Source organism: Cetorhinus maximus, unplaced genomic scaffold, assembly GCF_964194155.1.
Source record: "Cetorhinus maximus unplaced genomic scaffold, sCetMax3.hap1.1 HAP1_SCAFFOLD_888, whole genome shotgun sequence".
Classification (NCBI taxonomy): Eukaryota; Metazoa; Chordata; class Chondrichthyes; order Lamniformes; family Cetorhinidae; genus Cetorhinus; species Cetorhinus maximus.
This window is the reverse complement of record NW_027596830.1, coordinates 1-26,697: the sequence shown is the minus strand read 5'-3', so window position 1 is coordinate 26,697 and position 26,697 is coordinate 1. Positions and strand designations below refer to the sequence as shown.

General features: G+C 45.2%; 2 protein-coding genes across 2 annotated transcripts in view; one reads left to right on the top strand and one right to left on the bottom strand.

The window, feature by feature from the left end:
- The window catches only part of larp1 (La ribonucleoprotein 1, translational regulator), a 106,691-nt gene extending 103,056 nt beyond the window's left edge, over positions 1-3,635 (top strand). The window contains exon 20 of the mRNA XM_078536080.1: positions 3,497-3,635. Coding sequence (XP_078392206.1) covers positions 3,497-3,505 — 9 coding nt within the window. The 3' untranslated portion in view covers positions 3,506-3,635. The remainder of the gene's footprint in view (positions 1-3,496) is intronic.
- faxdc2 (fatty acid hydroxylase domain containing 2) lies at positions 1,710-26,413 on the bottom strand. Its single transcript, XM_078536082.1, has 10 exons — positions 26,174-26,413; positions 24,187-24,370; positions 21,725-21,772; positions 15,742-15,833; positions 14,971-15,074; positions 13,248-13,369; positions 10,098-10,303; positions 9,003-9,108; positions 3,597-3,763; positions 1,710-2,163 (listed from the first exon to the last, which is right to left on the bottom strand). The coding sequence occupies exons 3-10, from the start codon at positions 21,770-21,772 to the stop codon at positions 2,010-2,012; spliced, it is 999 nt and encodes a 332-aa protein (XP_078392208.1). The 5' UTR covers positions 24,187-24,370; positions 26,174-26,413; the 3' UTR covers positions 1,710-2,009.
- Positions 26,414-26,697: the final 284 nt, after the last annotated feature.

The window sequence follows — 26,697 nt, the reverse complement described above, 5'->3', positions numbered from 1 at the left end:
AAAACTAATGCTGGGCTGTTTATTGCAAAATCTTTGGGATGAGAGTGAGAAAACAACAAGTTCAGCAAGGTCACTGCCCCCAGTTTGGGTGTCTCAATGCTGAAGACTCAGAAGAGTTGTCTTTTGAGCTAGGGGAGGAAACTAGTGCCAGAGAAACTGAAGGAAATGAATGTTGAGCCATGGATATGAACAACATCTGGGCAGATGAGTCAAGGACAGATGTGAGATCACCTTCTGTGGTGTCAACAGTTGGCTGTGCCTGCGCACCAACCCCAGTTAGAGCATCTGACCTTTCAGCAGAAAGGTGTGGGTATAAAATGTAGCCTATTGTGCTTTTTATTGTCAAGTTTAAGCTGTGACGAGCAACAGGAAGGCAGAGGGCATTGTGGAAGTCAGTGGCTGGATGTTAGTGTATGGTTGGGGGCAAATTAACCAGATTAAGTTCCAGCTCAGGCAGAAAGCACGTCTCAGGAGGAAAGGGATTGAAGTCAGTTTGTAATGAAGAGAAACCGGGCTTATCTTTGCATCCTCGGAAGATTCTGGATCGGTGAGTTTTGGCAGATGGAAATAGCACCCAATCACGTCCAGCCAGTTAAGTAATTTGGAGAGATGGGAAGACAAGATTGCTGAAGAGCAAAACAGGGAAATGTTTAGCGATGGCTTTATCTGTGATTGGGTGGTAATGCCAGGGTCAATGGGAAGGCCATTAATTTTTTTTTTAAGGAGAGTTTATGCGTAGGGAGAGATTGAAAGGACAGGAGAATATGAAGAATTGAGATGGAAGTTGAAATCATGGATAAGTCAGTGCAGAGGCTGAAGGAAGAGAGAGAGAGAAACTTGGCACAGTACTTGGGTGGGTGATAGAGAATTAGTATCTTAAAGGGCAAGTTGAGATGCTCAGACAAGTAAGGAGACAGCTCAAGGTGCGCTTTGGTGATTTAAGTGCCACACCACCACCATGACAGTCTTGGCAGGGCAAGAGGTAAAGGTATAGCTAGGTAAGGAGGCTTCATTTAGGGTGAGATCACCCCTCAGCCAGGTTTCTGTCAAGACTATAATTTTAAAAATTCATTCACAGGATGTGGGCTTCGTTGATTGGGTCAGCATTTATTGCCCATCCTTAGTTGCCCTTGAGAAGGTGGTGAAGAGCTGCCTTCTTGAACTACTGCAGTCCGATGTAGGTACACCCACAGTGCTATTAGGGAGTTCCAGGATTTTGACCCAGCGATTGTGAAGGATGTCAATACAATCACCCATAATAATCTCATAGATGGCAACTGAATGGATATCCTGGCAGGAGATGCAGCTCTGGGAGGGGTAAGGTGAATTAGGAGGAGATGGTGAGTTTAGTGTCCAGTGGGTGTGCTGGACAGGAAGATTAGTGAGAGTAGGAAAGAGCAATTGCTGCTTTTAAGGAGGTCATGCCAAATGCTTCATTTTGAAGAATGCAAGAGAGGCACAGGAAAACTGTAGGCTGAGGTCTGAGAGGGAGTCGAGCTGTTCCTAGACCAGCTTCCTCATCTGCATCACTTCCATGAATTTAACCTTCCCTTGGTCCCCTGAACTTTCTAATCCTTCCACAGTCCCAAGTGTTTGGGGGTGATGGGTGGGGGGCAGGAAAATCAGTGGAATGAAGCAGTAGAGTGGGATGTCTTCAGCATAATGCATTAATGTTAAAAAGGCTTTGTCAATCACCTGACATCACAATGAGATGCAAAAGCAAACAATAGTTTGCCACAAATTTATTTGTAAACGAGAGTTGATGCACAAAGAAAAGCTTTTGCAGGATGCTAAATTTCAGTTTAAACCATTTGTTTACTCCCTGGTGCAGCTGGAGCTGCCCAATGGTTATAAGTAACCAGGAACACCCCAGATAGCAACTTCACACAGCACAGCAAAAAGAACAAATAAAAAAAAAATCAAACCACAATTAACAAATCTTAATGATAATGAGGAAAGGGTTAAGTAGTGTGAAGTCAGTAGTTTCCAAAGGCAGTTTTAAGGAGCCTTCACTTGCATTTGAGGGAATCGGGAATGCTTTCAGACAGAGGAGTGAGGCTGAGCAGGAGAGTGTGGCGCTCGTAAGCTTTGGTCTCTCTGAATATGGTGTCGGTCTGGTGGAGCCGGTCCAGGACTCCCAGCACTCCGTAACATTGGTTAAACCTGCAAACACAAAGCCCATTCATCCACTTTATTTATATTGCAGTGTCTATTTGATGCACGTATTGTATAGAGTTTTTAAAAAATTTAAATATGCCTTGTTCGGAAGGAGCAGACTCTGGGGCGCAGTCCCCCAGGCACTGAGTCTGTGAGGGGGGAGTTGCTGTGCCCCAGATACGGACTCTTGGTGGAGTATAGCCCCCAGCTCCTGTGAATCCTCCAGTACATCAACCAAGTTCCCATTCTTTTAAGCAGAGTTTTAAACAATGAGTATTTGCAAGCTATTTGCCTGTGCAACGTGGTCCGATAATAGTTGCATGTACTTCCCAGCAGATATCACTCAAGTGTCTAGGAGCGTGAGCCATCTCATCTTGTAGCCATGGAGACTGGGGTGAGGTGGAATTTGTGGTCTTATGTCACTGGAGCCTTGTGCAATCACAGCAACTTGAACCAAACAATTCAAAGAGGAGATGGTGGTGTAGTGCTGATGTTACTAGACTAGTAATCCAGAGGCTGAAGCTACTGCCCTGGGGACATCAGTTTAAATCCCACTATGGCAGCTGGTCAAATTTAAATTCAATTAATAAATCTTGAACTGAAAGCTAGTCTCCGTAATGGTGACCATGAAACCATCATTGATTGTTGGAAAAACCCCTCTGGTTCACTAATGTCCTTTAGGGAAGGAAATCTGTCATTCTTACGTGGTCTGACCTACGTGTGACTCCAGACTCTCAGCAATGTGGTTGACTCTTAACCGCCCTCTGAAATAGTCTAGCAAGCCACTCAGACAATTAGGGATGGGCAATAAATGCCCATATCCCCGAGAATAAAAATGCTAGAGTGAAGCTGCTCCCATTTTCCCCATTTCTCTCTCCTGTCAGATTTTTAGATCAGGATGGACCCAATGTCATTTAAAAACTCCACAGACTCTCAGTGAACTGATTAAGAGCAACCCTTGCGGGATCTGCCCATCACCAATTCTATCCACAGGTCATTGACCTGGCAAAGCAAGTAGCTGAGGCTTCACAAGGACAAGATCAATCTTAGCCCAAACAACAGAGGAACCAATGTCACCCATCGTTAAAGCAGCAGATAATCACTGATCTAACCATAGGGCGAATCAGATGGTCACTCAAGTAATGCAGATTGAGTCTGAGGAATAGTCATTCTGAACGCACTGTGGACTGAGTCCAGGACGGTCATTCTGATCTAACAGTGGACTGAACCTGAGGAACAGCCAGACTCCTTGTGACACAGTCAGTGTGAAACCATCATAAACACTGAATACTGCCAGAAATGGAAATGTTTTACAACATTTAACTTTGATTTCTTCCAGTGCAATTGACTTCCCATTGGAGGAATGGAATGGAGACTTAATCATGGAACATTTTATACTCTGTGGCTCTGAAACCCGCCTCAAATCTTTTGTTGCTTACTTGAGGTGATGAAAATCGTGGAACTCTGGTGATGGGAGCAGTGGAAGGTGATAGCCACAGTGTGAAATTGTGGAAATCAGCAACGCCAGTGAAAACCACAGCATCATGGTTGCCACGTGAGATCCCAGGAATATCGGTCCAACCATAGGTGGCAGCATGTTGGACATCTGAGGAAAGAGAAAGACGAAACTGAGAGTGCCACTGGCATAACAATGCTCTCCTACTAATACCTGGACAAACCATGTGTCACAGAGAGACAAACGTGCACCACGCACAACAACAGCCATAATCATCCGATGGTGCTTCAGAGACCAATAACAAAAATCTCAGAATCATAAATGTTTATAGGATAAATTGAGACCATTTCAGGCGACTCACAGAGTGGCTACAGGAATTAGGTTAAAGTGGGAATTTGGTAGAGAAAAAACAAGCACTAGGTGCTTTAAACCAAGGGGGAAACTTTAAATATATAAGAGATCTAAAGGGATAAAATTAAAATTTAATAAATGCAAGATACCAACATTAAAGGGATAGGAATTGCAATAAATAAAAATCTTGTATATGTAAATAATAAGGAGGAAGGGGTACTAAACTAAAACAAAAGATATATAATGTAAGTAAACAAACTTTAAGCAAAATTTTGGAACAGCTGAATCCCGTTGCCTGCAATTCCCATGCCATGCGAGAACCCCCAGTACATGTCCTGGATGATCAGGCATGCAGGGAATACCATCAGTTCTCAAATTCAAGTTCAGGGTTTCTGAGCTCAAGAAATGCAGGGCACACAGAAGGCTGAGAATATCCTGGAACATGCGTTTCAGGAGGTGATCACCCTGCAGCTCCAAAAAGTTGAGCAAGATTGTAAGTGGGTGGCCATCTAGCAGAACAGGAAGTGGCAGACAGTGCAGAAATCCTCTAGGAGTGTGGAATACAAATGAGGGTGATGACTCTTCCGGAAGTGCAGTCTGGAGCACATCTATGGCACTGCAGGACAAATGACTGAATTGAGGGGCACACGTGTAGAAATGCAGTGGTCATAAGGAATTTGCTACGGGGATAGATGGGCGTTCCTGCAACCTCTGATGAGAGTCCCACATGGTGTAGTGCCTCCCTGCCACAGGAAAAGGCTTCATGAAGGGTGCAGAACATTTTGAGAGGGGAAGAGGAACATCTGTGGTCCATGTGGAAACCAATGCCATAGGAAGGAAAAGGGCTGAATTCCTGAGTAAGTTACAGGAGCTCAAGAAGAACTTAAGCAAGACAAAGGGTAATCTCTGGATTACTCTCGTTGCCACATGCTAATAAATATAGGAAGGGTAGACTTAAACAGGTTAGCACGTGGCTGGAGAAATGGTGCAGGAAGGACTCCAGCTTCCTTGTGGGAAGATTAACTAGTGTCGTGGGGCGGGTTTAAGCCAATTTGCTAGGTGAAGGCACACCAGGAATTGAAACATTAGAGAGGAGAAACAAAGTGCAGAGAAGACTGGGAGCAACAAATACATTAAGGTAAAGAATAATTCAGAAATAGGGGATCAGACAAGGGACAAATACAAAACAGCCCAAGGTGGATTTTGTGTGCACATATGTAAATTGTGCAGAGCATGGTAAATAAGCTTATTGAGCTGCCCTCAAGTTACAGCATGGAATTACAATATAGCAGTTATGACAGAGACCCAGCCACATGGGACTATGATTTACTGGCAATACTAGAACCAAAGTTAAAAGGGGAGAATTGGGAACTTAATGTTCCTGGCTACAAGGAATTCAGGAAAGATAGGGAAGGAAAAAAAAAGACAGGGTGGCAATATTGACCAAAAACCATGAATGAGCCGTTGAGGGGCCAAAGACAGTTGATTTGGTTAGAATGAAGAAACACTATTGCATGGATAGTAAAGTCTAGCAAATAGTGGGAAGGAGATAGGGGAGCAAATCTGCAGGCAAATTACAGAAAGATGCATAACTACTGAGTAGTGATAATGCATGACTTCAATTATCCTAATATAGACTGGAATAATAAAGGACAAAGAGGGGGAATTCCCAAAATGTGTTCAAGATAACTTTCTTGATCATGTGTTTCCAGTCCAAACAGGACTGGAGCAGTGCTGGATCTAGTTCTGGGGGATGAAGTGGGGCAGGTGGAGCATGGTTTAGGGGGGAACATTTGGGGAGTAGTGATCATAATATCAATGGGTTTAGAATAGTTACGGAAAAGGACATTATATCAAGCATAAAAATACTTAACTCACTGAAATTAGCCTTTCTCCAGTTGAGAAGGAATCTGGCTTAGATGGCTAGGAATCAAAGATTGGTAGACAAAACAGGAAATCAGCAATGCAAGGCCTTCAAAGAGGAAGTGGTTCAGGTAAAGAGTAGACACATCCCACGTGGTGGAACGGATGGGGATCCGAAGCTAGAGCTCCCTGGATGTTTAAAGATGTAGAGATTAAAAATGAAACAGAAAAAGGAAGCTTATGACAAATCTAAGGGTTTGTAACAGAGAACCAAACTGAATGCAGAAATTACAGACGAGCAAAGAGAAACTATGAGAATAGATTAGCAGTGAAAATAAAAGGGATACCTATCATCTAGTAAAAGGGTAAGGAAGGGTGGGCTGATTAGGAGCCAAAAAAAAAAAAATCACCTTGTGAAGGTAGAAGGCATGGTTAAGGTACTAAATGAGTACTTTGCATCATCTTTGTAAGAGAAGCAACGAAGCAGTAAAAGAAGGCGACAGAAGCAATATTGAATAGGATAAAAATTAAGTTACTTAAAAGGTTTCTAATCCTCAAAGTCAAGAAGTCACCTGCTCCAGTATCCTAGGTTGTTAAGAGAAGTAAAAGTGGAATTTGTGGAGCCTTTAACCACAATTTTCCAATCCTCCTTGGATATGGGAGCGGTGCCAGAGGGCTGGAGGATTGCTGATGTCGCACCCCTTGTTTAGAAAAGGGACTGAGATAAATCTGGTAACTGCAGGCCAGTCAGCCAAACATTGGTGGCAGGAAAACTCAAACAATAGTCTAAAACAAAATTAATTGGCATTTGAGAAAGGATCGGATTAATAAATGAAAGTCAGGACAGATTTGTTAAAGATAAATCATGTTTGACTAACTTGATCGAGTTCTTTGATGAAGTAACGGACAGGGTTAATAAGGCTAATGCAGTTAATGTAGTTTCTTCTTAGGCAGTCCCTTCGGATCTAGGATGACTCGCTTCCACTCTGGGTCGATGGGTTCTGAGGTGATCAGCAAGTCTAATGGGCGATATGCAGTCTCTGCCACATGTGGGTCAGGTGGTGCTTGAAGAGTTGGGTAGATGGGTTGTTTGGAGGTTTGTGCTCTCACTCCGAAGCCTCGACTTCACCTCTGCATGCAGCTGATGAATTCTCTTGATGTGATTGGTGTCTTCCCGAATGTACCTTCTCCATTTCGGTCGCTCACAAGCCAGGGACTCCCACAAGTCGACGAGATTTTAATCTCTTCAGGGATGTTTTGAGGACATCCCTAAAGCATTTCCGCTGTCCTCCTGGGAGTCTCCTAGCTTGGCCGGAATTCAGAGTAGAGCAGTTGCTTTGGAAGTGTGACGTCAGGTAAACTAACATGTCCCACCCAATGGAGCTGGTTTTGAATGATGAGTGCCTCGATCCTGGGCAAGTTGGCTTGGGAGAGGATGCTGCTGTTTCCACCTTTGTTACCCCTGGATTTGGGGGATCTTGCAAAGGCACCACTGGTACTCCTCCAGTACTTTGAGGTGCCTGCTGCAGGTTGTCCAAGTCTCTGAGGCACACAGGAGTGCAGAGATCACTGCTGCCTGATAAACCGCGACTTTAATCTTGGATTTGAGATCCTGGCCCTTGAATACACTTTTCTTCAGTTGGCCACAGTTGACGTTTATGTTCTAAGGCGTTTAATAAAGTACCACATAACGGACGTCTGGCAAAATTAAAGCCAATGGGATTAAAAGGACAGTGGGCAGCATGGGTATAAGATTGGCTCAGAGTCAGCAAGTGGTAGTGGATGGTTGCTTTTTAGGCTGCATGGACCTGTACAGTGATGTTCTGCAGCGCTTAATATTAAGAACATAGGAACAGCTGTGGGACCTTAAACCCCTTCTAAGCCTATTCCATCATTCAATGAGATCATGGCTGATCTGTGACCTGACTCCATATTAAAACCACTGATCTTTATGATAAAAAAATTAATGACTGGGACTTGGGCATACAGGGCATAACGTCAAAATTTACAAAATGACACAAAACTTGGAAATTTACTACACGGTGAGGATAGTAACAGACTTAAGGAGGTCATATGCAGACTGATGAAATAGGCAGACAAATGGCAGATGAAATTTAATTCAGAGAATTATAAAACGATACACTTTGGAAAGACGAATGAGAGGCAATATGGACAAAATAGTGCAATTTTAAAAGGATTGCAGGAACAGCAAAGTACGTGGTGAAGCACAGACACAAATTTCTGGAGGTGGCAAGCCAATATAAAAAGGCTGTTTAAAAAGATATGGGATCCTCTGTTTTATTAATAGTGGAACGGCCTAAAAGAACAAGCAAGTCATGGAAAATCTTTATAAAAACACTGGCTGGGCTTCAGGTGGAGTACTGTGTTCAATCCCAGGCGTCACATTTTAAGAAGGATGTTAAGGCCTTGGAAAGGGCGCAGAGGAGATTTACTAGAATGGTACCAGTGACAAGGGCCTTCAGATATGCGAGGACACCGGAGAAGCCGGGGTTGTTCTCCTTACAGCAGAGAAGACCAAGGGAAGATTTGGTAGAGTCGATAAAAATAAACTGTTTTCAGTGTCTGAAAGATCAATGACCAGAGGGCACAGGTTTAAGGCAAAAGAACCTGAGGTGACACGAGGAAGCGTTTTCTATCAGGCAACGAGTAGTTCAGATTTGAATGCACAGGTACTGATAATGATTCAACGGATGCCCTCAAAAGGTAATTGATAGATAATTGATGGAGAAAAGTTTGCAGTGATAGGTGGAAAGAGGAGGACAGTGTAACTAACTGGATTGAAAGAGCCAGCGCAGACTCGATGGGCCAAATGGCTTCTCTGTGCCGTGCTATTCTAGAATTCAGACTCTTATTTTCCAAGGAATATGTACCCTCCTATTCATCTTGCCAAAATGTACCTCCTCACATTTATTTTGAAGCTCAGCCATTCTGCAAATTCATTAATGTCTTTCTGTATTTTGTCAGAGTTCTCCTTTATTAACTATATACCTCGATAGGTACCATGTGCAAATTTTGAAATTGTATTTCCAATTCCAACTCAATAATGTAAACCATGAATAACAGTAGACCCCACACCAATTCCAATGGAAAATTACTGTCACCTTTTGCCAGGAACAGTACTGATTTACATTGTTCAGTCACAAACGTCTCTTACCACATGCTCAATAGGATGCGCATAAAGGGACACAATGCCAATTGGGGCAGTCCATTCATGGTGCTTCTTGTGGATGTGTTTGTAAAGCACTGGATGATGGAAAAGCCTGGAGAGAATGAATATTGAAACACATCACAGTACTGGCCAAGCAACAGAAAAATGCTATTAAACCTAACAAATCCCTTCAAATTTTCATCGACCAACCACTCTACCCACCTTCCCCTACAACACAAACCCATCCCCTCCCCAGGTCCCTCAGCCCCATGCATCTTCACCCCACGTCCCTTGACCACCACATCTCTCAACCTTCTCTTCATGTCTCTCAGCTCCTCCACCTTCTCTCCATATCCCTTTCCCATTTTCACATTTTGTCCTCCACAGGAAGGATTCCAAAGATGTTGCATTTATTCTCATTCCAATGTTGGTCTATCGAGGATGTAATGCTCCTACCCCATTGGCAGCCAGGTAACAGAAACAAAATGTGTGGTTTTATAGGCTTTCAACACGGTAAAACATCTCAAGCAGCTTCACGGGTAGATAGATCAAGACAAAAATTTGACACTGAGCCACGTAAAGTAGGTAAAAACAAAAAACTACTGCGGATGCTGGAAATCCAAAACAAAAGCAGAATTACCTGGAAAAACTCAGCAGGTCTGGCAGCATCGGTGGAGAAGAAAAGAGTTGACGTTTCGAGTCCTCATGACCCTTCAGGAGGAGCTATTTGGATAATGACTAAAATTTTTAAAGAAACATCATAAAAGAGGAAAGAGAGAGAGGGGCAGAGAAGTTTAGTGACGAATTTCCAGAGACCTGAAGACACAGCCACCAATATTGGAGCGATTAAAATCAGAGATGCACAAAAGGCCAGAAATGGAGGAGCTCAGAGATCTGTGGGTTGTCGGGCTGGGGGACGTTAGCGATAGGTAGGGCAAGGCCATAGAGGGATTTAAAAATAAGTATCCAAATTTTTAAATTAAAATTGAGGCATTACCGTACTTGGAGCCAATAGAGCAAGCATAGAGGTGGTGGGTGAATGGGACTTGGTGCGAGTTAAGATACAGGGCAGTTGAGTGCTGCATCAAGTCACCAGCTCACCTGTGTGAATAGTAGAAAAATACCTCTTCCAGCAGCCCAAGGAAGCAGAGCTCCAACAGCACCCAGTGGAAAGTGGGTAGCTCAGGACCACAGGGATTACCTCTCCACTTCATGATGGGGTACATTACCATCACCATGGGGAGAGACAGGAAGACCTGATTAAATAGAACCGTTCTGACGGCTTGTTGAAGCTTCGCGGGTTCCACCTGTGGCACACAATACAAGATCATCAATAGCAACAAGCAATGAAAAGTGCCGCAGCCTCCTCTTACTTTCTTCTCCTCTTTCTATTCTAGCCAGTCCTCAAAAATAGCTCCTTCTTTTGTCTACAAAAATCAATTCATGATTTGAAGTTTCCAAACACAGCCCACACTAATGCTGAGAGATGCAAGGTTTAATTCCAATCTAAAGTCACAAGAACCATAAGACACACCAGGGCTTTAAAAATAAATATTTAGGAAATATTTGGGCATAACCTCAAGACCATAAAAAGGTATGGCAATTTTAGGTGACTTTTTCCCCAGGTTTGTTTATGTTGCAGCAAATATAGGAAGTTATTTCAGGGCGGGGAAAACACGTGGAACATAGTGCGACACAATTCTGTTTATCAAAATCAGATGCAAAGTCCATCCATATACGGATACAAGATAACGAACACAGAGCATTGGCTCACACCAGCTGGATATCCAACTCTACTTAAAAACACAATCTCTGTATCCACTGACAATGGCAAATCGATCCTTGCTTTCCAATCTGCTGCACCTCTGACTTTCTGGTGTGTGTGTTCTAATTTTGAGAAATCTTTCTTCAAAGATTGGTGAGTTGACACCAAGGTGCTGGGAACCTCTGAATGGTTAAAGGTTGTTAAAAAAAGAAAAAGTGGCCATTGTTTGGGGTCTGTGCAACCCTGTAATGTCACCCCAAGGCTCATGAGACAGCACCTTCCAAACCCACGACCACTACCACCTAGAAGGACAAGGACAGCAGATAGATGGGAACACCATCACTGGGGAGGTGTTGGAATAGTGGTATTGTTACTGGACTAGCATTCCAGAGACCCAGGGTAATGCTCTGGGGACCCACGTTTGAATCCCACCATGGCAGATGGGGAAATCGGAATTCAATAAAAAGTCTGGAATTTTTTGTCAAAAAAATCCATTTGGTTCACTAATGCCCTTTAGGGAAGGAAATCTGCCGTCCTTACCTGATCTGGCCTGCATGTGACTCTACACCCACAGTAATGTGGTTGATTCTTAAATGCCCTCTGAATGGGCAATAACTAGCCAGTGACACTCTCATCCCATGAACGAATAATAAAAAACGACCACCACCTGGAAGTTCCCCTCCAAGGCACTCACCATCCCAACTTGGAAATATATCACTGTTCCTTCACTGTCACTGTGTCAAAATCCTGGAATTCCCTTCCTAACAGCACTGTGGGTGTGCCTATGCCACATGGACTGCAGCGGTTCAAGATGGCTGCTCACCACCATCTTTTCAAGGGCAAATAAGGATGGGCAATAAATGCTGGCCCAGCCAGCAAAGTCCACGTCCCCTGAATGAATAATAAAAGTTGTTACCTTATTTTACCCAGTTTTACCCTGTGCTTTGTACCCTGTACTGTTACCCCACATTACCCTGTATTATCCAACATTAGCCCATACTGTTACCGGTATTGTTACCCCATATTACCCTGTATATTATCACACTCCAGGCACCAGAACCAGTTTCTACTGCAGGTGAAACACTGACAGTAAATCACGGGCTGCTGGACTGTGACTAGGACAGTAAAGTTTGGGACTCTCCTGTTGCAACCTATGTGTTTTGTACAGAACCCACAATCCCCAGTTGGTATGCTTAGTTAGTGAACACACAAGCTTGGACTTGTTATAAAGATTTTTTAAAAAAGAAACAGATTTAACGTTTCAAGTTGATGAAATGCTCTGGGTACAGCGAGTTCTCAGAATCCAGGAGACCTCAGCAATCCTTCATATCCATCAAAATGTTCTGATGAAAGGTCATCGACCTGAAACATTAGCTCTGTTTCTCTCTCTCCGCAGATGCTCTACCTGTGCCGGCTAACTCCCAAGCCTGGATGTGAAGGATATAAGAGACTAGGACGCTTTAGGCAGAGAATGTTTATTGCCCACTACAGAGCTGACTTCTGTCAGAGCGAGTGCTGGCTGACTCTCCCTTATATATAATTGAGTATAATTAACAAATCAACACCCAGCACCTTTTTTTAAAAACTTGTTCATGGGATGTGAGCGTCATTGGCTCGGCCAGCATTTATTGCCCATCCCTAAATGTCCTGTGAACAAGGGCAATTAGGAGTCAACCACCTGTTCACTTTATTACCTTCAAGTATTGGGTATTAAACATTCATTAAACAGAACTTATTAGACGCTAACAACCTGACCTGCTGAGTATTCCCAGCATTTTTTGTTTTTATTTTAGATTTCCAGTATCCGCAGAGTTTTGCTTCTTGGTTGAATGTTTGACACAGGGCAACCAGAAACCAGGAGCACTTTGCGTTTGTTCTGTAATCTCACTAGCAGCAGCAGCTTCCCAGCAATAAGGATTACTGTATCACCTGTGGACGCAACATGGAAGGATCATGCCGACAAGGCTGACGAGATGCTCACTATCTCTACCAGATGTCCAACACAGGAAGACAAGCAAGTGCAGAGATCAGGGGACAGAGGGTACAGGAGGGTCGGGGGCATTGGTGGGTGTGTCCGAATCTCGGAGCTGCTGCGGGATATTGGAGGGGGCTGGGGATATTGGAGGGTACACAATCACTGCCTAAACTGATGATTACAAAAATCTATTTCAGGGAATAGTTCTTTCAAAAAGCTGAATAGCCTCCTCCTGTGCTCTTTGAATCTATAATTCTTTAATCGGGGATTAAAGGGAAGGTTTCAGTCAAGTCACTATCCAGGCTATTTTGTGCTCCATGTTTACACCCAATGAAAGCTAACCCACTGAGTAGGGAGTCTGGGACGGGTTTGAGGGAAAACCCTGGACAAACTGAAGCTAAATTCCATTACTAGTGTAAAAGTGGAAAGATGTTTAATTGTTCACTGAAGGATCAAACAGCAATTCAGCAAAAGTTATTTAGTTGGCCTTAGCTAAAAGAGCCGCTCTGACCGGGTCATTCCTGCTCCTCTGAATCCGATAGCGAGTAATCAGCTGCGGTTTTCCAGTGGCATCCACAATCAGCAGGAGTCCGTTCAAAATCCAGAAGGAGAGGGTTGGAATCACCATGGTACCTGGGATAGAAAGACAACTAACTCAGCACTGACAGGATTGGCTCAGGGTGGATCTTGGGAAAATCTGGGAACTGGGAAATTCCAGAGACCTGGAAGTCTTCGGAAACAGGAGATCCCAGAAACCCGGGTACAGCGAATTCTCAGAACCCAGGATACCTCAGCAATCCTTCATATCCACTCCCACGTGACTGGTTAAAGGGGGTCCCTTAGTCCTTCTCCTCCTATCCCCCACCATCTCCTATTTTTGCCCCCTCGTAGCCTCCATTCTCTCCCACTTTCGACCCTCAAATCCTTTCAACCTGTATTTTGCAAGCTCGCCAACACCCTGCAATGGCCCCATGACCTTGCTCCATTGCTCGCTTCCTCAGTCGGTTTCCCTTCTTGAAAGCAGTTCTCCCTCCGTGCCAGAGGGCCCCTATTCCGTTCCACATCTCCAAACATTCCGTCAAGCCCAAATCCGGCAGAAAACATGAATTCCGTTTCGCGAATTTGGGAGGGGTGTCATAGCTAACAAAACAGAGTAGGGTTCATTGTATCAAATTACCATACGCCATTCATATTTTATTAATGATGGTCAGTATCTCATATCCTCCATCTCCTGCCTGTGTCCACACACTTTGCTCAAATCACACTGGTCTCATGCTCAACTGACACTTTGCCAGATCTTCAAAGCTCTGCAATTTCTCCCCTCTTCTCTACACAGGACACAAAAGCAAGGAAGTCATGCTAATCCTTTACACATCACTGGTTAGGCCTCAGGAGGAGTACTGTGTTCCATTCTGGGGACAACTCCTCAGGAGGATGTCAAGATAGGGCGCAGGTGAGATTTACTGAAACATGATCGGGGATGAAGGATTTCAGTGACGTGGGGAGATTCGAGAAGCTGGGGTTGTTCTCCTTAGAGCACAGAAGGTAAAGAGAAGATTAGCTGGGGGTGGTTAAAAATCACAAAAAGGACCAGTAACCAGGGCACAACTGCCAAATGAACCAGAAGAGAGATGACAACCTAGCGGGTTGCTGTGATCTGGAATGCACCTCCTGAAGCAGAAGGTGGAAGCAGATTCAATGGTAACTTTCAACAGGGGATTGGATGAATACTTGAACAGGAGAAATTTGCAGGGCTGTGGGGAAAGAGCAGAGAGGAGTAAAGTTAACTGGATAACTATTTCAAAGCTCTGGACACAGGGACAATGAGCAGAATGGCCTCCCTACTGCTGTACGATTCCATAGTGCTCCTACAACCTACAGACTTTTAAAAACGCCAGACTGATGTTACATAATCATCTTTCTCATCTTCTCTTTCACTCTCATCCTACACCACAGCCCTTGCCCTTCTTAAACAATTCTAAAATCTTAAAATTCTCTCATGTTTGCCTGAAACATCCTATTTTCCTACACGCATCATGCTTAAACGGAACAAGTGACTAGGAGTCCTGAACAGAGTTGATGAACACACTTCCCACCAACACAGGTTAGTCCTGTATAGCTGAGTGGAAACTCACCACTTTCATTAACTGAACCGAGACACTCAGTGTAACACGCTGTAACGTGCTGTAAATTGTAATGACCCAATGTAACGTGCTGTAACTCTCAGTACTCACCGAGCAAGAAGAGAACCCACTCGTTGCCTTGGAAGAAACCGTGAGCCCTTCCCCACTGCGACTGCCAGAAGTCCCCGGAAGCTCCCCAGAACTGCTGCAAATGCCTGACAACAGAACAATTCCACAAATTATCCATGGCTCAGCTCCTCTGCCAACTCTTCCCGACAGAGGGAAGGACAAGGTGGAGAGGCACCAAAAATGTTGCAACTCCCAGAATCGTAATCGTTAGATCTGTCAAACAGCAAACAATGAATGCCACAGGCACACAAATCCAGGGTGGCAGAGCCCACACAGAGCGGCACGCACAAAGTGGAAAGGACTGAATCCCACGCACACCTGGGGACAGTGAGTCACACACACACTGGCAGTTACCGAATCCCGCATAGCTGGAGGTAAGAAAGACACCGACTACGCAATGGTATAAAATGGGTGATAGCGAGTCAGTTCCATTTACACCTCTCATCACTTTTGTTTTCATTGTGGTCAAGGGCAGATGTGAAACAGGCCAAGACACAACTGCCCACCGTTGCACAAAACAAAACTGACCTCCTACTTTGGTAACATCATTGCACAAAGAGAGGGAGAGAACGAGATATGAGTGAGACACAAAGAAAGTGAGTACAAGAGGCAGGCAGCAAGACGGAGAGACAGAGTGTGCGCGGGTGAGAGAGAGTTAATATCATGCAAGTTGTTACATCTTTTTCTGTAGCGCGAGACTGGAGCGGTGTGCTAATCCCAGCTCCCTGGTTCAACCTCTTTCTGTCAACTTACCAGGTCACTGTGTTCCTGAACGCTGCAAATACAAAGAGTCCTGAGCCTAAGATGAAGGCAGCTTTCTTCACAGAATCCCAAACATGTCTCTCCTAAAAACCATAAAACGACAGGGTAAACTTTAAAGCCCAGATTTTGCACTCGGGCCGAAGGGACAGTGCTCACCGCTGACCTTAAAAAAGCTGCCCACAAAGATTTAATGGCCTTTGTAACGTCAATGTCACCCTTTCCACTGTCAACTTCATTCTTGCATCAGCTATACGAGATCTCTGGTATCCACAAACCGTGGAATCACCAAGAAGGCTGGACAGCCCATCGGACTGAAAAATCCTCACAGACATCAAGTCAGGAAGCAAAAGGCACTGATCATTCACTTTTTAGTTATTGTACAGAGAGCAAAATAAAGATTGGGACATACACATAGGGGATAAAGGCAGAAGCTGAAATACATAAATTATAAACATTTTTATCATGATCGAGGATCGAGGAAAAGAAAATCACATTCCACACTTCAGTCAGGGCCAGAGACGTTGTTCAGAAGTCATTACGACTTTGAATACCCTTAAAATTTCAGTTACTTCTGATTGATCAAGGCTCAACATTTTCAATGGTTTTTGCAACAAGAACTGTGCATAAAAAGTTGGAAGTTCACGTAAATTCACTGATCCTGTGTAGCCTGCATCAGCAAAGACTGCGAGGAGCAGGGTATCACCCACAGCAACTTCCAGATTTCCCCATTTAACTATGCATGTGCGGAAACCACGCATTACTGTCAATTTTACAAAATAATAATGGCAGACGCTGACAGTTTCACTGTTACAGCAACTTCAAGTTCAAGATCTCAAAGTTACACGTTTCCTATGTATTAGGTTCCTATCACATCACTACACTGTACCCAAGTGACCCCATCCAATTATCACACTGCACTCCAATAACCTCCATCTCTATTCACACTGTACCCCAGTAACCCCATCCAATTATCACACTGAACCCCAGTTATCCCCATTCTGTAACCTGTGTAAACCACTCCAATAACAAGTGCTGTCAATATGAAATACAAACAGAAAATGTTGAAAATACTCAGCAGGTCTGGCAGCATCCGTGGAGGGAAAAGACAGAATTAACTTTTTAGTTAATGTGGCCTTTCATCGGAACCTGCCGGATACGCTTGGTATTGCCAACATTTTCCATTTTTAATTTTAGATTTCCAGCATCCAAAGTATTTTGCTTTTGTGCGCTGTCGGAATGAGTTTGGAAATCCACAGCCTTCCTGTCAACAGAACCATAGAAAAATTACGGTGCAGAAAGAGGCCATTCAGCCCATCGTGTCTGTGCTGGCCAAAAAAGAGAAAAAAGAAACTAGCCGCGCATTTTAATCCCATTTTCCAGCACCTGGTCCGTAGCCTTGCAGGTTACAGCGCTTCAGATGCAGATCCAGGCACCTTTTAAATGAGCTGAGCGTTTCAGCCTCAAACACCAACATAGGCAGTGAATTCCAGACGCCCACCACCCTCTGGGTGAAAAAGTCTTTCCTCATGTCCCCTCTAATCCTTCTACCAATCATCTTCAATCTTTGCCCCCTGGTAAAATGACCCCTCAGCAAGGGAAAACAAGTCTTTCCTGTCTACCCTATCTAGGACGCCTCAGAATTTTGTACACCTCAATTAGGTCACGCCTTAGCTTCTCTGTTCTAAGGAAAACAACCATGGCCTATCCAATCTTTACTCAAAGTTGCAATTTTCAACATTGGCAATGTTGAAGCCCTGGCAACATTCTTGTAAATCTCCTCAGCATCTCTCCAGAGCAATTATGTCCTTCCTGTAATGTGGTGACCAAACTGTACACAAATTCTAGTTGTGGCCTAACTAGCGGTTTATACAGTTCCATCATTACATCTTTGCTTTCTTGACCACCTTGTCCACCTGTCCTGCCACCTTCAAGGACCTATGGACACACACTCCAAAGTGTCTCATTTCCTCAACCCCACTCGATATCCTCCCGTTTATCGAGTACTCCCTCGCTTTGTCTGCCTGCCCCAGATGCATTACCTCACACTTTTCCGGATTGAATTCCATTTGCCACTTCTCCGCCCGCTCAACCAAATCAAATTATTCTGGAGTCGACAGCTATCCTCTTCACTGTCAAATACATGGCCAATTTTTGTGTCATCTGCAAATTTCCCAATCATTAATACATACAACAAACAGCAAGGGCCCCCTACACTGAGCCGTGTGGGACACCACTGGGAACCGTTTTCCATTTGCAAAAACATCCATCGACCATTTTCCTGTCACTGAGCCAATTTTGGGTCCAACCTGCCAGCTTCCCCTGTACCCCATGGGGGATCTCACTTTCCTGACCAGTCTGCCATGTGGGACCTCATCAAATGCCTTACTGAAATCCATGTAGACAACATCCACTGCACTACTCTCATCCATCCTCCTTGTTATTTCCTCAACAAATTCTATTAAGTTAGTAAGACAGGATCTTCCCCTAACAAAACCATGCTGACTATCCCTGATCAATCCATGCCTAAATGAAAGTTTATCCTAACTCTCAGAATTGTTTCCAATAATTTGCCCACCACCGAAGTCAGACTGACCGGCCTATAATTTGCTGGCCTATCCCTCACACCCTTTTTAAATAATGGTACAACGTTCGCAGACCTCCAATCCTCTGGTACCTCACCTATATCTAGTAAGGATTGGAAAATGATCCTCAGAGCAACCACCATTTCCTCCCTGGCTTCCTTCAACAGCCTGGGATACAATCCATCCGGCCCTGGTGATTTATCCACCTTCAAGGATGCCAGTCCCTCCAGTACTTCCTTCCTCACTATGCTTATTGTATCTAATATTTCACACTCTGCCTCTTTAACTAGAATGTCTGCATCATCCCTCTCCTTAGTGAAGACAAAGTACTCATTGAGAACCCTGTCCACATCTTCTGTACCAATCCACAAGTTACCATGTACATCTCTGATAGGCCCTAACCTTTCCTTTGTTATTCTCTTGCTTTTAATGTACTAGTAAAACATCTTAGGATTTTCTTTGATTTTACCTGCCAATATTTTTTCGTATCCTCTCTTTGCTTTCCTAATTTCCATTTTTACTTCACCCCTGTACTTTCTATACTCTTCTCAGCTTTCTACAGTACTGTCTTTTGTGACTGTCATAAGCTTTCTTTTTCTGCTTTATCTTGGCCTGTATGCTTCTGGATAACCAGGGGGCTCTAGATTTGGCAGTACCACCCTTTTTCTTTATGGGGACATGTTTACACTGTGCCTGTAGAATCTCGCCTATGAATGCCTCCCACTGATTTGACACAGTTTTCCCTTCTAATAGTCCACTATAGCCTAATAGTTCCAGTCCACTCTCACCAGCTCATCTCCCAGCTTTGTAAAATTTGTCTTTCCCCAACTTAGAACTTTTACTCCTGTTCTATCTTTGTCCTTTTCCATAATGATGCTAAATCTAACTATAATGTGGTCACCATCTCCAAAATGGTCCCCCATTGCTACTTCATCCACTTGCCCAGCTTCATTTCCTAAGACTAAATCTAGAATTGCGCCCCGTCTCGTTGGGCTTGTTACGTGCTGGCTGAAATAGTTCTCTTGAATGTAGTTCAAGGATTTTGCACCCTCAGTGCCCTACACATTGTTCGTATCCCAACCGATATTAGGGTAACTGAGGTCCCCAACGATTACTGCCCTATTGTTTTTGCACTCAAATCTGTCTACATATTTTCTCTTCTAACTCCCTTCCACTATTTGGGGATCTACAGTACACTCCCAGTGCTGTGGCTGCGCTTTTTTTATTTCTGAGCTCAATCCATATGGCGTCATTTGATGCTTCATTTAGTACATCATCCCTCCTCACAGCTGTAGTTGATTCTTTAACCAAAAATGCTACACCCCCACCTTTTTTATCTTCTTCCGTATTCTGCCTGAAAACTCTTTATCCAAGGATGTTGAGCTGCCATTTCTGCCCCTCCTTAAGCTAAGTTTCTGTTATCGTGATGATATCATGCTGCCATGTGTCTATCTGTGCCCTCAGCTCATCGGCGTTATTTACTATGCTCCTTGCATTTACATACATAACTTTTAACACTGCCAAATTCCTGAGCTGTACACTTTTTAACCTGTGCTGCTTCTGTCTTTCAAAGCCACTCACTAATTCTCCATCTCCCGTTCCCTGCTCTGAATTTGCCCTCAGGTTTCCATCCCTCTGCCAATCCAGTTAAACCCCCTCCAACAACACTAGCAAATCTCCGTAAGGATATGCATCTCAGTCCTGTTCAGGTGTAGACCGTCCGGCTTGTACAGATCCCACATTCCCCAGAACCAGTCCCAATGCCTCAGAAATCTGATGCCCTCCCTCCTACACCAGCTTTCCAGCCATGTGTTTATTCACTCAATTCTCCTATTTCTATACTCGCTTGCACATGGGACTGGGAGTAATCCTGAGGTTACTGCTTTAGAGGCCCTGCTTTTCAGTCTCCTTCCTAGCTCCCTAAAGTCTGCTTTCAGGACCTCATCCCCTTTCCTATCTAAGTCATTGTTACCAACGTGGACCATGCCCTCTGGTTGATCACCCTCCCCTAGGAGAATGTCCTGCAGCCGCTCCGTGATAACATTGACCCTGGCACCAGGGAGGCAACATACCACCCTGGAGTCACGTCTATGACCACAGAAATGCCTGTTTGTTCCCCTAACTAGCAAATCCCCTGTTACCACTGCTCTTCCTCTTCTTCTTCTTCTTTCTCCTCTCCTGCACAGCAGAGCTGCCTGTGGTGCCACAAACCTAGCTCTGATTGCACTCCTCCAAGGAAGCAATGCCCTCACCGGTATCCAAAATGGAAAACTGACTGGCGAGCAGGACCTCAGGGGTCTCCTGCACTACCTGCCTAATTTTCCTGGACTGCCTGGCAGCCACCCATTCCCTTTCTGCCTCCAGGCTCCTGAGCTGTGGTGTGACCACCTCTCTGAACGTGCTATCCACGTAGATCCCAACCTCGTGGATGCACCACAGTAATTCCAGCCACTGCTGGAGCTCCTAAACCCCAAGCTCAAGGTTCTGCAGCTGGTGACACTTCCTGCACATGTGGCTATCTAGGACACCAGTAGCATCCACAACTTACCACATATTACAGGACTCGAATTCCACACGACCGAGCTGTCCTGCCATGGCTTCAATTTACTTCCCGTGCATTAACTTTATCTTACTTTGGTTTACTTAAGCAACTTTATTTTACCTGGCCTCGACTTAACGTTATTTCCCTATTGCTTTTGTTTCTTACTTAAATGTAAGTATCCCCTTATTTTAAAAATAATGTGTTTCTCTAATTCTCAGCTATTTGATGACACTCACTATCAGCAGTTTCTCACCAACCAGTGAACTTAGGTTTCTCCTGTGATGTTAGGTGCTGCTGACTGTTTGCCCCAGAGTTCCCCTCCTGTACTCTCCTTTAGGTGCTGCTGACTGCCTGGCTCGGGATTCTCCTCTCAAACTCTCCTCTAGGTGCTGCTGACTGCCTGGCTCAGGGTCCTCCTCTCGCACTCTCCTCTAGGTGCTGCTGACTGCCTGGCTCAGGGTCCTCCTCTCACATTCTCCTCTAGATGCTGCTGACTGCCTGGCTCGGGGTCCTCCTCTCGTACTCTCCTCTAGGTGCTGCTGACTGCCTGGCTCAGGGTCCTCCTCTCGTACTCTCCTCTAGGTGTTGCTGACTGCCTGTCCTGGGGTCCTCCGCTTGCACTCTCCTCAGATAAGCCGTGGTCACAGTGACCAACACCGATAGGGAACAGCAAAAGCATAAGCATATCTCTGACTGGAAGATGCAATTCAAGGATTGTCCCTGCTGGTTATATCATTTGACCTCCGGACAACATTCCCAGGCAGCTTTGCAGCACATTGTAATACAGGCAGAACAGCTATCTAATGCTCCAGACTGGCAAAGGGAATGGAAAGGGTTAAAGGTTCTGTACCTGTGTCTGTGATGCCACAGGAACAGGCTGTTCACCGTAACCTCGCATCTGCAGAACAAAAAGCACAAACGCCAATTGTTAAAATTCACCAGAACATTATCAACACAATAATGGTAGAATAAAAATATGATTAAATGTAAAACCTCAATCGCTCCATTTATAGGCCAACAACACAGAGCATGTTTCTGGGCATATCTGAAAGGAGAGCGACGTAGACACAGAGGTTCAGAGAGGAATTTCCAGAGATTAGGGCCTTGGCAGCTGAAGGAACAGCCAACAAATGCAGAACAATTAAAATCAGGGATTGCTCGAGGGGACAGAATTGGAGGGAGGACCACAGATATCTTAGAGGAGATTACAGTGATAGGGAGTGGTGAGGCCATGGAGAGATTAGAACACAAGAATGGAGAATTGTTAAAATTGAGCCATAGCTGGACCAGAAGCCAATGTAGATCAGCGAGGACAGGGTGATGGATGAATGGTTCTTGGCGAAAGTAAGGAAGTGGGGCAGCAGAGATTCAGGTGAGCTTCTGCTTATGAACTCGTTTGCATACAGCGGACAATAAACGCTACATATTTTAACGGAAGATCCAGCCTGGTGAGTTCCAGACAATCAAGCACTACCCATGTCAGCAGTAAATCGATAATCATTCGTTAAAACTAACTGTTTTTCCTGCTGTTGTTATTAATTAACTGCTTGCTTGGTTGGTTCAGGGAGTACACTCATCCCTGATGCAAAAAAGACAAAGGATTTGGATACTTTTAATGTCATTCATGGACACAGGATATTCCAAAACCATAGCCAATGAATTACGTTAAAGTATACAACAAAAACAAAAATACCTGGAAAATCTCAGCAGGCCTGACAGCATCTGCGGAGAGGGATACAGTTGACGTTTTGTGTCCGTATGACCCTTCATCAGAACTAAGACATATAGAATGAGATGAAATATAAGCTGGTAGAGGGGGGTGGGACAGGAAGAGCTGGATAGGGGGCCAGTGATAGGTGGAGGCCAAGAAGAGACTGCCAAAGATGTCATAGACAAAAGGACAAAGGGGTGTTGACGGTGGTGATATTATCTAAAGGATGTGCTAATGGGGACATTAAGGGTAGCAAGCAGGACAAGCTAGTGGCAGATGGCCCTAGTGGGGCTAGGGTGGGGGGAAGGGATCGAAATGGGCTAAAAGGTGGAGATGAAATAATAGATCAAAATAAATTAAAAATAGGAGGGAAAAGAAAAATATATTTGTAAAAAAATGATAAATTATTGGAAAAAGGGGGAAATCGGAAAAGGGGTGGGGATGGAGGAGAGGGTTCATGATCTGAAATTGTTAAAAGTATAGTCAGGAGGTTGTGGGTGCAAGCCCCACTCCAGAGAATTGAGCACAAAGCCCAAGCTGACCCTCCACCAGGGAAGAATCGCACTGTCAGGCGGACAGTAGCAGGGGGAGTGCTGAACCATCGGACAGGCAGTACTGAGGAAGCCCCACAATATTGGAGATGTCGTCTATCGAATTAGATTCTAAACCGAGGCCCCGTTAGCCCCTTTAGGTAGATGTAAAACACTCCACGGCTGATGAGATCTTCCTGTGCCCTGTTCAACATTCAGTCCTTAAATATCACCAAAACTGACCATCTGATTGTTTATTCTTTATGAAGTTTTGCTGTGCATAAACTGGCGGCTGACACAAAGGTAGTAAAGTACTAGTTGTAAAGTACTCTGGGATGTAACAAAGTGCTATCTGAATGATATACTGTTCTTTTAAAGATTACTTACTTCACTGATGAAACTGTTTATTTCACAATCTTCAACAGACAGAGTCTGACACTTGATACAACCTCAGAGATCCCCACAAAAAGTTCACAGAGACTACTCTGGCTGGGGGATGGGTTGCCAGAGCTAGGCCAACAGCGTTCTTCATCTGCAAATCTAGGCGGTGAGTGTCCGCAGACTATTGAACAGGGAAGACGATCACAGCCTAGGCCAAATGGGTCATTTTCTAATGCCAACACTTGCACATTATCCAGTGGAGAGCTCTGGGCAGTGATCCAGAGGCAGAAACCCAGGCCGGTTTTTTTTTCACCCAAGGCGAGTGAAGTCCATCGCAGAACTGAATCTAAGGTCCGCACAGGCCGGCGTGGAATCTGTTACCCTATGGTTCGTCTGGAGAATGCCATACTTGGAACTGAAGTTCAATTCTTTATCAGGTTGTGTTAAGTGCACAATATAAGGAAACACAGTAAGATGGACTACTGGAATAAAGTTTAGATCCATCCCACTTATCATTTACTAAATCATGGCCTCATACCATGTTCCACACCAGTGTCCGATCTTGACTGAAGATAGGAAACAGTCTTTGACACTGGTTTCCAGTAAACTATTCCGTACCTGGTTTACAAGGGCAGGCATTTTATCTCTTTGTGGCAGTCTGTATTGTCTCAAATCAAAGTGTCATCTTACCTTTTTATCCGAGATATGAAATGCTGCTTTGTTGTAGAAGAAACACTCTGCTCGGTTGCTGTGGAGACTTGCAGCACCTATCAGTAACTGCCCCGTGTGTGTGTGTGTCTCTCTCTCTCTCTCTCTCTGTTCCGTTCTCTGACACTGTCTTGCTGACAGTGAAAATCCTTTCAGCTTATTTTCCCTATAAAAACATTAATTTGCATTGAATTATTGCTGATGTTTGCACACTCACTGCATCAACAATTCTGGAGATATCCAGCACATTCACCAATTCAGGAAAGCTGGTAAACAGAACCTTAACCACAATTTCTTAGAACTGGGACAAATTAGTCAATAACTGGGATAAATTGGTCTTCTGCTATCCCTGCAGTCACTCCTGATTCTACCATATTTCACAATGCCTATTCCAGTCCCCAGGTACTTGTTTATTCCCATTTTTCATATTTTCCACTTCCAGGATTCTCCTTACATCTTCCAACATTTTTAAAAATTAATTCACGGGATGTGGGCTTCGCTGGCTGGGCCAGCATTTATTGTCCATCTCTAGTTGCCCTTGAGAAGGTGATGGTGAGCTGCCCTCTTGAACTGCTGCAGTCCCCTATTATTGCCTATTAACTCTCCCAATTTCCCTCAGTGTTCCTTTCAGTCCCAAGAATTGACAACACCATACATTCTGCAGCCAAGATCTTACCTACGACCAATCTGCCAACAAACCAGTTAACTATCATACCAAAATGACCAACCTCCCAATTGTCTTAACTGGTACTCAAACAAGCGACCATCCACCCAACCACCACCACCGCACCCACACTCCCGCCCCACCCACACTAGGGCCATCTGCCACTAGTTTGCTTCCCTTAATGTTCCCATTAGCACATCCTTTAGCTAATATCACCACCATCAATACCCCCTTGTCCTTTTGTCAATGACATCTTGGCAATCTCTTCTTGGCCTCCACCTATCACTGGCCCCCTATCGAGCTCTCCTGCCCCACCCCCTTCTACCAGCTTATATTTCATCTCATTTTTATATTTCTTAGTTCTGATGAAGGGCCATACAGACTCGAAACGTTAACTGTATTCCTCTCCGCAGATGCTGTCAGACTTGCTGAGTTTTTCCAGGTGTTTTTGTTTTTGTTCTTGTTCTAGATTTCCAGTATGCGCAGTATTTCGCTTTTATCACCCAACTGTCTTAACCGGTGCTCAACCAGGCGACCGACCACCCAAATGTCTTAACCGGTGCTCAACCAGGTGACCAACCACCCAACTGTCTTAACCGGTGCTCAACCAGGCGACCAATCACCCAACTGCCTTAACCGGTGCTCAACCAGGCGACCGACCACCCAAATGTCTTAACCGGTGCTCAACCAGGCGACCAACCACCCAACTGTCTTAACCGGTGCTCAACCAGGCGACCAACCACCCAACTGTCTTAACCGGTGCTCAACCAGGCGACCAACCACCCAACTGTCTTAACCGGTGCCCAACCAGGCGACCAACCACCCAACGGTCTTAACCGGTGCTCAACCAGGCGACCGACCATCCAACTGTCTTAACCGGTGCCCAACCAGGCGATCGACCACCCAACTGTCTTAACCGGTGCCCAACCGGGAAACCGACCACCTAACTGTCTTAACCGGTGCCCAACCGGGCGACCGACCACCCAACTGTCTTAACCGGTGCTCAACCAGGCGACCAACCACCCAACTGTCTTAACCGGTGCTCAACCAGGCGACCAATCACCCAACTGCCTTAACCGGTGCCCAACCGGGCGACCGACCACCCAACTGCCTTAACCGGTGCTCAACTGGGCATCATCTTCACCAATGCTCAAACAACCAGATATCAAGTGTTCACACAGGTAAACAACCCTGTATCTTCAATTAAACAGCCAACTGTCTTAACCAGTCCTCAATCTGACCCACCGATTAACTATATTGACACAAACCAATCCAACTACGAAACAGGTGCGTCCGTGAACTCACCCAGAAACCGCTTTGCGCCCGTTCCAGGCCCGCTGCCCCGCTCTGCGCCCGTTCCAGGCCCGCTGCCCCGCTCTGCGCCCGTTCCAGGCCCGCTGCCCCGCTCTGCGCCCGTTTCAGGCCCGCTGCCCCGCTCTGCGCCCGTTTCAGGCCCGATGCCCCGCTCTGCGCCCGTTTCAGGCCCGCTGCCCCGGTTCCAGGTAGGGCGCACGCGCGCGTTCCGAGCTACACAGTGCGCGCGCTGAACCGCGTGCCCGCGTCCTGCGGTCATATGATCCCCCGGCCAGGGAAAGGTTGCTGTTGATTAAAGAAAGGCGGTGGGGGAGGGGGGGAGGCGATGAGCGTTGGGGAACGGGTGAGGGAATGAGGATGGGGGGAGGTAATATGGGGGGGGTGAGGGGTGGGGGTAATATGGGGGGGGGTGAGGGGTGGGGGTAATATGGGGGGTGAGGGGTGGGGGTAATACGGGGGGGGTGAGGGGTGGGGGGTAATATGGGGGGGGTGAGGGGTGGGGGGTAATATGGGGG